This window comes from Salmo salar, chromosome ssa17 (genome assembly GCF_905237065.1).
Source record: "Salmo salar chromosome ssa17, Ssal_v3.1, whole genome shotgun sequence".
Taxonomy (NCBI): Eukaryota; Metazoa; Chordata; class Actinopteri; order Salmoniformes; family Salmonidae; genus Salmo; species Salmo salar.
The window spans coordinates 28214390-28227660 of NC_059458.1; the positions used below are offsets into that span (position 1 = coordinate 28214390).

At 44.0% G+C, this 13271-nt stretch overlaps 1 protein-coding gene across 1 annotated transcript in view; it reads right to left on the reverse strand.

Moving 5' to 3' along the window:
* LOC106592906 (protein unc-80 homolog) overlaps positions 1-13271 on the reverse strand; it is a 110324-nt gene that overhangs the window by 29624 nt on the left and 67429 nt on the right. Inside the window, exons 40-52 of the mRNA XM_045700398.1 lie at positions 12906-13089; positions 12660-12754; positions 12462-12551; positions 12226-12327; positions 11774-11954; positions 11063-11328; positions 5322-5456; positions 5029-5167; positions 2859-2955; positions 2555-2725; positions 2222-2314; positions 1627-1866; positions 1031-1261 (exon numbers count right to left, since the gene is read on the reverse strand). Of these exons, the coding sequence (XP_045556354.1) occupies positions 1031-1261; positions 1627-1866; positions 2222-2314; positions 2555-2725; positions 2859-2955; positions 5029-5167; positions 5322-5456; positions 11063-11328; positions 11774-11954; positions 12226-12327; positions 12462-12551; positions 12660-12754; positions 12906-13089 (2024 nt within the window). The remainder of the gene's footprint in view (positions 1-1030; positions 1262-1626; positions 1867-2221; positions 2315-2554; positions 2726-2858; positions 2956-5028; positions 5168-5321; positions 5457-11062; positions 11329-11773; positions 11955-12225; positions 12328-12461; positions 12552-12659; positions 12755-12905; positions 13090-13271) is intronic.

Consider the following 13271-nt stretch of genomic DNA (forward strand, 5'->3'; position numbering starts at 1 on the left):
CACAGTATGGTACGGTACTTCACGCCACTGTAACACCACAGTATGGTACGGTACTTCACCCCACTGTAACACCACAGTACAGTACTTCACCCCACTGTAACACCACAGTATGGTACGGTACTTCACTCCACTGTAACACCACAGTATGGTACTTCACTTCACTGTAACACCACAGTACGGTACTTCACTCCACTGTAACACCACAGTACAATACTTCATTCCACTGTAACACCACAGTATGGTACTTCACTCCCCTGTAACACCACAGTACAATACTTCATTCCACTGTAACACCACAGTACGGTACTTCACTCCACTGTAACACCAGAGTATGGTACGGTACTTCACTCCACTGTAACACCACAGTACGGTACTTCACTCCACTGTAACACCACAGTATGGTACTTCACGCCACTGTAACAGTACAGTACAGTACTTCACTCCACTGTAACACCACAGTACGATACTTCATTCCACTGTAACACCACAGTATGGTACTTCACTCCACTGTAACACCACAGTACAATACTTCATTCCACTGTAACACCACAGTATGGTACTTCACGCCACTGTAACACCACAGTACGGTATGGTACTTCACTCCACTGTAACACCACAGTACGGTACTTCACTCCACTGTAACACCACAGTACGGTATGGTACTTCACTCCACTGTAACACCACAGTACGGTACTTCACTCCACTGTAACACCACAGTACGGTATGGTACTTCACTCCACTGTAACACCACAGTACGGTACTTCACTCCACTGTAACACCACAGTACGGTACTTCACGCCACTGTAACACCACAGTACGGTACTTCACTCCACTGTAACACCACAGTATGGTACTTCACGCCACTGTAACACCACAGTACGGTACTTCACTCCACTGTAACACCACAGTATGGTACTTCACGCCACTGTAACACCACAGTATGGTACGGTACTTCACTCCACTGTAACACCACAGTACGGTACGGTTGTGAAGGAGCAAGGGTTAAAGGGCGCGCAGCGCGGCAACAGACCTGGAGCACAGAGCCTGTGGGCGAGCGCACCTGAGCGTAGGCATCTTGTGGATCTTGTTGAACATGCGGTCAAGCCGCTTCAGGATGAGGATGAGGGCGGGCCGCACGGCCTCGGATGACCAATCGGTGATGGGCAGCATCCCAGTGACGTAGCGCCGCAGGCCTCGGCTCTCCATGGTCAGGCTGTCGTAGGGGGCCAGCTTGAGGAGGGAGTGGGCGATCTCTGCCAATCTGGGGGAAAACATCACCACACACACACACAAAATGATCATATACAAAAACACACATGCAATCATATAGACATGCACAACCGCATGCACAGTCAGGGAATTACATACACACACAACGCACTCATCCACACACAAAAAGGCATACAGATTGTACACACGAAATCGCACACGCACAATTCTAAACGTTTCTGCAAATCAGGTCCCTGTATGGGTCCATACCATAGCTGAGTGAATAGTGATGTCATACCCGGTTAAAGTGTGTCTCATTCGTGGCCACTTTCACCCAGGTAGGTGCTGCACATTGGGCATTGAATGAGGATAGTTTCCACCTGGTTGAAACACTATGCACTAAATCCAACCATTCACCTCATGTGGGACTTGATGTCCAGCAGCTCTAAGGCGGTGACACGGGGTTCCCCGGCCACGTTCTGCAGGATCTTGAGGCGCGGGCCGCAGTGCTTGTAGAACTCAGTGCAGATGTTCAGGAGGGACTCCCGGGGCCGGCGAAACTCCTCACGGGCGATACGCTCGTCCAGCTCCTCGCGAGGCATCCCCTGGCCCTCCTCCAGCAGGTGAAGGTTGTCCCTGATGCCGGACACAAGGCGACTGACATTGACACCAAGCAACACGAGTACACGACACAAACAAGCATCCATGAAACATGATCATCTGTACCAACTGTGGTGTAAACACATGGGACATATTCTATTGTTTTCTTCTGTTGTGATGATGACCTGTACATAGGTATCTTTAGGATATCACTACGGCAACAGCATCCAGGAACAACACTATATTTATGTCTTACAGTTATGAAGAGAATTAGGAAAAGTAACAAAACAACATGTTAATAAACACCCTTTTCCTTATATAGTGCACTACAGCCCTATGGCTCTGGCCAAAGGTAGTGCATTAGGGGTGACATTTTAGACACAGTCCAGCAGGTGTAAAGGCTACTCCACACCTGGTGTTGGGCCCTCCAGACATGGCGTGGTTGGCAGTCGTGGCACCTTTGTGTCCCTGGTCACAGCGACTCAACTGGGGGGCAGTCATAGGCCTGAGAGGGGTGGGAATGGGAGGGAGGGGAAGGAGGGGTGGAAGATAGCAGAGAAAATGGACAAATGTCACATTCAATTAGGGCTTGGAACATACATTTAGAAAGACATGATGGGCCATATCTGCTTATCAGATGCACGGCTTGTGTGTGTGTGTGTGTGTGTGTGTGTGTGTGTGTGTGTGTGTGTGTGTGTGTGTGTGTGTGTGTGTGTGTGTGTGTGTGTGTGTGTGTGTGTCTGACCGTGTGAGGGTCTCTGAGCTGTAGAGCAGGGCCTGCAGGGAGGTGGCCAGGGCGGCAATGGCGGCGATCTCGTCCCGCGCTGCCGAGGCTGACTCCATGGTCATGGTGTTGCTCTTCAGCTTCTGGAGAAAACACGGCACCAGGGCCTCCAGCACCATCAGCATCTGTAGGCTGATACCGTGCACACACGCAACGCATAAACACAAACACACACAGAGGAAGATAGGAGAGGGCGTTAGCATTTAGTAAGCCTACTGTACAACGTTGATATACAGGGCTAGCGGTGAGTGATGTGAAAGCACACCTCCTGACAGACTCTGGGGCGTAGGCCACCACCGTCACACACAGCTTGATGGACTCACTGATGGAGAAGGCCAGGTCCTCACTACCATAGCAGAAGTCTGAAACAGAGAGAACCACTGGAATTCATGCTGCAGCACTTTCAGGACCTAAAATATACTATAGGAAGAACATGACCATTATCAGTCAAGTTCTATTGTTTAATATAACTAGGAGAATCCTGACAATGAGAAACTCCAGGTCTTAGTAAGAGTCTATTAACTAGGAGAAACCTGACAATGAGAAACTCCAGGCCTTAGTAAGAGTCTATTAACTAGGAGAATCCTGACAATGAGAAACTCCAGGCCTTAGTAAGAGTCTATTAACTAGGAGAATCCTGACAATGAGAAACTCCAGGCCTTAGTAAGAGTCTATTAACTAGGAGAATCCTGACAATGAGAAACTCCAGGTCTTAGTAAGAGTCTATTAACTAGGAGAATCCTGACAATGAGAAACTCCAGGCCTTAGTAAGAGTCTATTAACTAGGAGAATCCTGACAATGAGAAACTCCAGGCCTTAGTAAGAGTCTATTAACTAGGAGAATCCTGACAATGAGAAACTCCAGGCCTTAGTAAGAGTCTATTAACTAGGAGAATCCTGACAATGAGAAACTCCAGGCCTTAGTAAGAGTCTATTAACTAGGAGAATCCTGACAATGAGAAACTCCAGGCCTTAGTAAGAGTCTATTAACTAGGAGAATCCTGACAATGAGAAACTCCAGGCCTTAGTAAGAGTCTATTAACTAGGAGAATCCTGACAATGAGAAACTCCAGGCCTTAGTAAGAGTCTATTAACTAGGAGAATCCTGACAATGAGAAACTCCAGGTCTTAGTAAGAGTCTATTAACTAGGAGAATCCTGACAATGAGAAACTCCAGGTCTTAGTAAGAGTCTATTAACTAGGAGAAACCTGACAATGAGAAACTCCAGGTCTTGGTAAGAGTCTATTAACTAGGAGAAACCTGACAATGAGAAACTCCAGGCCTTAGTAAGAGTCTATTAACTAGGAGAAACCTGACAATGAGAAACTCCAGGTCTTAGTAAGAGTCTATTAACTAGGGGAATCCTGACAATGAGAAACTCCAGGTCTTGGTAAGAGTCTATTAACTAGGAGAATCCTGACAATGAGAAACTCCACGTCTTAGTAAGAGTCTATTAACTAGGAGAATCCTGACAATGAGAAACTCCAGGTCTTAGTAAGAGTCTATTAACTAGGGGAATCCTGACAATGAGAAACTCCAGGTCTTAGTAAGAGTCTATTAACTAGGAGAATCCTGACAATGAGAAACTCCAGGCCTTAGTAAGAGTCTATTAACTAGGAGAATCCTGACAATGAGAAACTCCAGGCCTTAGTAAGAGTCTATTAACTAGGAGAATCCTGACAATGAGAAACTCCAGGCCTTAGTAAGAGTCCATAACTAGGAGAATCCTGACAATGAGAAACTCCAGGTCTTAGTAAGAGTCTATAACTAGGAGAATCCTGACAATGAGAAACTCCAGGTCTTAGTAAGAGTCTATTAACTAGGGGAATCCTGACAATGAGAAACTCCAGGTCTTAGTAAGAGTCTATTAACTAGGAGAATCCTGACAATGAGAAACTCCAGGCCTTAGTAAGAGTCTATTAACTAGGAGAATCCTGACAATGAGAAACTCCAGGCCTTAGTAAGAGTCTATTAACTAGGGGAATCCTGACAATGAGAAACTCCAGGTCTTGGTAAGAGTCTATTAACTATTTATTTATTTTCTGCTGATCAGCTCACGCTGTCATTAAAACAACTCCTCTCTTACTAAAACAATGGGAATCCACGCCAGCAAAACGCTCTGGATAAGAGCGTCTGCTAAATGACTAAAATGTAAATGTAATGTAATGTAGTCAAAGGTAGAACAGTGTAGGGTAAATTGTCCTCTGTAGCTCAGTTGGGAGAGCATGGTGCTTGCAGCGCCAGGATGGTGGGTTCGAATCCTGGAACCATCTGTACGTACAATGTATGCACGCATGACTGTAAGTCGTTTTGGATAGAAGCGTCTGATAAATGGCATACAGGATATTGAACAGGGTGCCATGTCAGACACAACCTCTAATGATATAATAGTCCTGAGTGATGGGACCCAGGGGGGTTGAGGTGGTGGTGTTACCCAGGGATCGTAGGGGTTTCTCAGCCTTGACCAGCTCCAGGGCATCCAGGGTATCACGCGTCTCTCCCTCCAGAGAGACCAGCAGGTCAAACAGGCACTGAGCAGACACCCCCTTAGACAGGCCTGTACTGGTGCACGTCTGGGAGGGAGACACAGTCACATAGTTAGACAACACACGCAGATACGCTCATAAGGGGAGACCTAGTCAGTTGCACAACTGAATGCATTCAACCGAAATGTCTTCCACATTTAACCCTTCTGAATCAGAGAGGTGCTTATGCAAACACACTTACTGTGAACTCCAGCAGTGGGGCCACGCTGGCAAACAGCTGGAGGATGAAGGGTTTACGGTGCAGGATGTAGAACTGTCTGACGCAGAACTCTATCCCCTGTCTCAGCAGTGGGTTACTTTCATAGTCAGCATAGGACTACAACACATTACAGTGGGTTACTTTCATAGTCAGCATAGGACTACAACACATTACAGTGGGTTACTTTCATAGTCAGCATAGGACTACAACACATTACAGTGGGTTTAGGACTACAACACATTACAGTGGGTTACTTTCATAGTCAGCATAGGACTACAACACATTACAGTGGGTTACTTTCATAGTCAGCATAGGACTACAACATATTACAGTGGGTTACTTTCATAGTCAGCATAGGACTATGTCATGACGTTGGCCTGTGGGTAAGGTTTATGACCCCCCCCCCCCCCCATAAATACCTTTCTCCCTTCCCCTCTCTGACCCTACTGAAGGACTTGAATAGCCTGTGTTAAATATAGAGAGTCTGGGAACATCAAACAAATGGGGAAAGGAACCATATTTTGGTAATAAAACCAGTTGGAAATATGCTTGGGAACGTAATGAGTATGTTGTCATCTGAGACATTATGACTGATGACAGGACGACATAAACTGTACCTGGGAAAGTATACACCCTCTAGTTATCAGAGTCACATGGAATTGTTATGCAATTGAAATGTTTGATATTGAAATTGTTTGTTAGGAGATTAAATGTAATTTTAGCTTCCAAATGAGAGAATTGGGTTTTCATAAGGAAAGTGCCCTGCTTGATCAGTGGCCCACCCCTGTGAAGAGGAGGGGTTATAAACGATGAAACACATCCTTCCCCCCTCTCCACTATATAAGCCTTTGACGAAAAGATAACCACGTTGTTCCAGTACGGGAGGTCTGCAGCCTCTACGTTAGAAGGACACACATGTCAAGTACAGAACTAAGCCAACCTCGGCATGAGCTTTGATGGCGAATGGTATGAACTTTGAGCTTATTCACTACAGAAGTGATACTTCCTAGCCGTTGAGTTAGCAGTAGCCGCTGTAGACGGGGGCTAGGAAAGGACGGGCGACGGATCCAGTCTAACAGACGGACGAAGATACCACCACGTATCCAATTTACCACCAGAGACATTCTTCCGAGTTTACAGGAAGATCTGTTGGCCAACCCGGCCAGCATCTATGACCAATCTACCGAAGCGCAGCTCAGAGTAAATATTTATTGCATTTTCCTTTTCCAAATGGGCGGTAATTTAGAATGCATAAGATAATGTATTTACGATAGCATAGCTGCTGTTTCTTTGTTCCTAAATCTTCCCGCTCTTTCATTCAAGCCCAACCCCCTTTCCTTTGTGTAACCAGCCATCATGTATGACATCATTTGTATTCGGTGTATTTGTAATTCTGTGTGATTAGTTTAGGTATTTAGTAAATAAATAATTAAACCCAATTTTGTATTGCTGATTCAACTTGTTAGCCAGGGTTCGTGAAGATAGCCAAGAATTTACAACTTTCATTATGAGACTGAAAATAAGATAAGGGTTAATATTGACTGCTATCAATGTAAAATATTACTAAGTATTTTAAGAGTTTATTCGGAAGATAACGGCTCTATAAACGTTCTTCCGTGGTGCCCCGACTTTCTAGTTAATTACATTTACATGATTAGCTTAATCAGGTAATATTAATTACAGAGAGAATTTTATAGGTTAGCATGTCATATCACTTAATCCGGCATAGCCAAAGACACGACAACTACAACACATTACAGTGGGTTACTTTCATAGTCAGCATAGGACTACAACACATTACAGTGGGTTACTTTCATAGTCAGCATAGGACTACAACACATTACAGTGGGTTTAGGACTACAACACATTACAGTGGGTTACTTTCATAGTCACCATAGGACTACAACACATTACAGTGGGTTTAGGACTACAACACATTACAGTGTGTTTAGGACTACAACACATTACAGTGGGTTTAGGACTACAACACATTACAGTGGGTTTAGGACTACAACACATTACAGTGTGTTTAGGACTACAACACATTACAGTGGGTTTAGGACTACAACACATTACAGGGAGTAATCATATGAGCTTGTAAGGAGGCATGTCATACTGCAACACCATGTTTAGGCCCAATTCAGAATGCATTGTGGGATTTGGGCTGTAATCTCTGTGGCCTCCTAGAGCTAGGTTGAAGCAGCATCTTGGCATCAGCATTTATGTATTTGTATTTTAAATATTTATTTACTGTGTATTTAAGTATTTTCAAATAATGTGGCCGAATCAACTACTTCTATTTGAAGTATTTAAATAATTTTCTATAAATACTAAATACTATAGAAGCAAGACCATGTAATGCTTTGTAGGTTAGCAGTAAAACCTTGAAATCAGGTGTAGAAGCCACTGTGCATCTACATCTGCATTGCTTGCTGTTTGGGGTTTTAGGCTGTGTTTCTGTACAGCACTTTGTGACATCAGCTGATGTAAGAAGGCTTTATAAATACATTTGATTGATTGATTACTACCCAGCCTAGTTGAGCCCACGGGAAGTCTGGAGGATGTCATAGTGTCCATCAACATCGCTCCAACGGGTGACAGCAAAGACAACACAGAGCACCCCTTAATGTGGCCGACAGTAGAGCCATCGCCGCCCAGCTACGCTGCTACAGTGGTTACGTGGTTACGTGGTTACAGTGGTTACGTGGTTACAGTGGTTACGTGGTTAAGGTGGTTACGTGGTTACAGTGGTTACGTGGTTACAGTGGTTACAGTGGTTATGTGGTTACAGTGGTTACGTGGTTACAGTGGTTACGTGGTTACAGTGGTTACGTGGTTAAGGTGGTTACGTGGTTACAGTGGTTACGTGGTTACAGTGGTTACGTGGTTACAGTGGTTACAGTGGTTAAGGTGGTTACGTGGTTACAGTGGTTACGTGGTTACGTGGTTACGTGGTTACAGTGGTTACGTGGTTACAGTGGTTACAGTGTTAAGGTGGTTACGTGGTTACAGTGGTTACGTGGTTACAGTGGTTACGTGGTTACAGTGGTTACAGTGGTTATGTGGTTACAGTGGTTACAGTGGTTACGTGGTTACAGTGGTTACGTGGTTACAGTGGTTACGTGGTTACAGTGGTTACGTGGTTAAGGTGGTTACGTGGTTACAGTGGTTACGTGGTTACAGTGGTTACGTGGTTACAGTGGTTACGTGGTTAAAGTGGTTACGGAGCTGCGCTTGATTCCAGTCAGAGCAGCCCAACAGTCACACAAAATAGTAGGAAACAGCAGGCATTTAGATCAGGAGGTTTTTCTATGAGAAATTAAATAAACCCAGACAAATAACGTGACAACAACTAATGTCAATATTAAACACAAATAACGTGACAACAACTAATGTCAATATTAAACACAAATAACGTGACGACAACTAATGTCAATATTAAACACAAATAACGTGACAACAACTAATGTCAATATTAAACACAAATAACGTGACAACAACTAATGTCAATATTAAACACAAATAACGTGACGACAACTAATGTCAATATTAAACACAAATAACGTGACAACAACTAATGTCAATATTAAACACAAATAACGTGACGACAACTAATGTCAATATTAAACACAAATAACGTGACGACAACTAATGTCAATATTAAACACAAATAACGTGACAACAACTAATGTCAATATTAAACACAAATAACGTGACAACAACTAATGTCAATATTAAACACAAATAACGTGACGACAACTAATGTCAATATTAAACACAAATAACGTGACAACAACTAATGTCAATATTAAACACAAATAACGTGACAACAACTAATGTCAATATTAAACACAAATAACGTGACAACAACTAATGTCAATATTAAACACAAATAACGTGACAACAACTAATGTCAATATTAAACACAAATAACGTGACGACAACTAATGTCAATATTAAACACAAATAAGGTGACGACAACTAATGTCAATATTAAACACAAATAACGTGACGACAACTAATGTCAATATTAAACACAAATAACGTGACGACAACTAATGTCAATATTAAACACAAATAACGTGACGACAACTAATGTCAATATTAAACACAAATAACGTGACAACAACTAATGTCAATATTAAACACAAATAACGTGACGACAACTAATGTCAATATTAAACACAAATAACGTGACAACAACTAATGTCAATATTAAACACAAATAACGTGACAACAACTAATGTCAATATTAAACACAAATAACGTGACAACAACTAATGTCAATATTAAACACAAATAACGTGACGACAACTAATGTCAATATTAAACACAAATAACGTGACAACAACTAATGTCAATATTAAACACAAATAACGTGACAACAACTAATGTCAATATTAAACACAAATAAGGTGACGACAACTAATGTCAATATTAAACACAAATAACGTGACAACAACTAATGTCAATATTAAACACAAATAACGTGACGACAACTAATGTCAATATTAAACACAAATAACGTGACAACAACTAATGTCAATATTAAACACAAATAACGTGACAACAACTAATGTCAATATTAAACACAAATAACGTGACAACAACTAATGTCAATATTAAACACAAATAAGGTGAAACCACTTAATATCAATATCGCCAACATAGTTGATGTCCTGCCTTTCACACCATGGCACCCATGTGAATGTTTCTCTCATCACAACCTGTTAGGAGGATTCTGTGTGGGCCCTTTCAGAGGCCACTGGAGGTAGAGGACTCAATCAAATGTTACATAGAAGAGTATATCAACGCTTAGTAAGAAACATGGCCTATTATATAGGGTTCAATGCTATACATGTTTTCAAATCCTGTGATTTAAATGAGCAATGCCCATTGAGTTGTCAGCAGCACAATTTCCCAGATCAAGACTAAATAAATCCAGCTGCATTTGGCATTGACCTGCACTGCTCTCTGTGTAAGTCTTCCATTATGTAGCACCGAAGAGTTCCATTGTCAACATATTGACCATGCGTTGCTAGTGGCTATAACGGTCTGCTCCCAGGCTTCAACTCAACTGTAACCTGACCCAGCCCAGCCTGACCCAGCCCAGCCTGACCCAGCCCGTGTTTCTGTAAGTCACTGCTATATTATGTAGTGAGACTGACTCACAGAAAGGGGATGCCTTGTCAGTTGCACAACTGAATGCATTCAACCAATGTGTGTTCTGCATTTGATGCAACCCCTCTGAACCAGAGATGTGCGGGGGGCTGCCCTAATCGACGTCATCGGTGCCTGGGAAGCAGTTGTTGATGTTGGGGGTTAACTGCCTTGCTCAAGAGCAGAACGGCACAATTGTCCACCTTGCCGGCTCGGGGATTCAAACCAGCGACCTTTCGGTTACTGTTCCAACGCTCTTAACCACAAGGCTACCTGCCTCCCGCCGCACCGCTCACAATGACGACAGTTTGTGAGAACATTCGGGCAGTGGTTGGCATGGTGCCAAGGTTGCATTGAAGTCCAGTTATGTGACTTCTTCCTGTAATGGTTGGGGTTAGGATTTAGGGAGGCTACATTTATCCTAGATCTCTAACCTTTAACCCCAGCAGGTGGATGAAGTAGCACCATGAAACTGATCTAAGATTAGTTCCACATTTTCAGCTTCTAATAGAGAACAACAACCTGCTGGACCTGTAAACTGATCCTAGCTCTGTACTACCTACCTGCAGCATGGTGGGGAGGAGCCACTGGTATCCACTCAGGGAGAACAGGTGGTTGAAGTGGACGGCTGTGTTGATGGCAGTAGCCGTGTACTGCCTGAGGAGGGCGCTGTCCTCGGGGTGCAGCAGCAGGGCGCCGTTGAACACGTTCAGGAAGAGCATGATCTCGTCCCCCCACGGGTACTCACTGGGCATGCCCAGAAACATCTCTTCTAGTAGTTTGATCCACAGGACTTTGTGGAGAGTGTCCAGGCCGAAGAGCTCCTTGCCTGGGAAGAAGATGGCACAATATGGGGCTAACTCACTATGGAAGCCTCTTTGCAATGAAGACTTTTTGAAACATCTAGCGTTCATACTTCCCAAGTGTTGGTAGACTTTTGTTTTGTGATCTGTGTTGTCTAGTTTGAAGATGCACCATAGATATACAACATAGTACAGTACTTTATTGTATTACATCTTCATTTTAAAATGCAACTCATCTCCAGGGTTGGGGTCAATTCCTTTTCAGTTCCAGTCAATTCAGAAAGTAAACCAAATTCCAATTCCAAGTTGTCCTCATTGAAAAGCATTGAAGAGAATTGGAATTGGAATTTCAGTGTACTTCCTGAACTGACCGGAATTAAAATGGAATTGACCCCAACTCTGATCATCTCTCTTCATTGTCTTGTTTGTTCACTCAGGTACCATTCAAGATAGGGTCCACTCCAGTCTTACCCTGTGGCTCGCTGAAGAGAGAGAACTCTCCGTCGATGGCCGTGCGGGGGAAGGAGGGCAGGCGGAGCAGGTCTTCTTGGAGCATGGACACATGGGACTGTTTGTGGATGGCCGGCATGTTCTGGGTCAGGGAGATGAGGAATAGAACACGGCCCACCTCCTCCAGTTTACGGGAAAACACCTAGGGAGAGAGGGGAGGGAAAGGGGGGAGGGAGAGATAGGAGGGGACACAAGTACGCACAAGAGGCTGAGACAGGCACCAGTAAAGATATGGACAGACAAACAGAAGGTCACACTTCTCAAACGGTTAAAGCCACAGTTGGGAGATTTTTAGTCATTTATACTGTGTGTACTCTTTGGTGTAGTGCACAAATTGCAGAGTGTGGCTTTAACTGTGAGTTTTAAACCTGAAACAAAACACACTACTAACACACACTGCACACCTGCTGTACCTGTTTCTGAATGAGTTCCTGTCCTTTCTCTGGCAGCATGTGGACCAGGTTGAGCTGGGGAGACACAGACCTCCTGAACGGATAGATGTCCCTCACAAAGGTCTGAGGTTGAGGAAGACAGTCAGAAAGCACATTATGTAGTCGCTGATGGAGAAGACACGCTCATGGTCATTCTAGACATCTACACATAACCTCACAGTTCATAACACCGCTTGGAAATGGATGGGAATTCCAACCTTGGAATAGTGAATGAGGTTCCAGCGCTTGTCCATGAGGAAGTAGTGTGCCGACCGAGACTCGGGAATGTTGAAGAACTCCAAACACTCCTGTTAGGGAAGAGAGAGGCCAACGAATTGGGGATGACTTCAGTGTATCCCTAAGAATGTTCTGTCATGATCTGTAGAATGCAGATGAACTCTATGATGAGAAGTTACCTTGAGCAAGGCTTCAAACTGAGTGTCTTCATGTACAGGCAACTGGGTAGGAATGTCACACTCATTCTGCCCGTGCACTACCAGGGTCTTGGTTCCTGCAAGGACATACATGATTTACTATATTACCCACATGTAACAGTCAACATTATACTATACAACACAGTCAAATGACTGGGCTCCCATTGGCATCCAGTGACCTTTACCTGGCAGGGATGACCTTTTGGTAACCTTTAAAATGGCCTTTACCTGGCATGGATGCAGTGACCAGCAGCTTGACCTCACACTGCTCCTTCTTCATGGTCTGTTTGAGGTCCTTGAAGAAGAGCCCCTCCACGTAGCCCACCACCTCCCACAGGAAGGTCAGCGTGGCCGAGATGGCATCCATACCCCACTCACACGGAGTACGCACAAAGTACATAATCAGCCCCACCTAGGGGTAGCGAGAAAGGGAGGGAAAGCGAGAGAGAGAGAGAGAGACAGGCGAATGGGGTACAGACAGAGAGAGACAGACAGAGACCGGGAGAGAGAGAGAGAGAGAGAGAGAGAGAGAGAGAGAGAGAGAGAGAGAGAGAGAGAGAGAGAGAGAGAAGTAGAGGGGGAAGAGAGAGATCT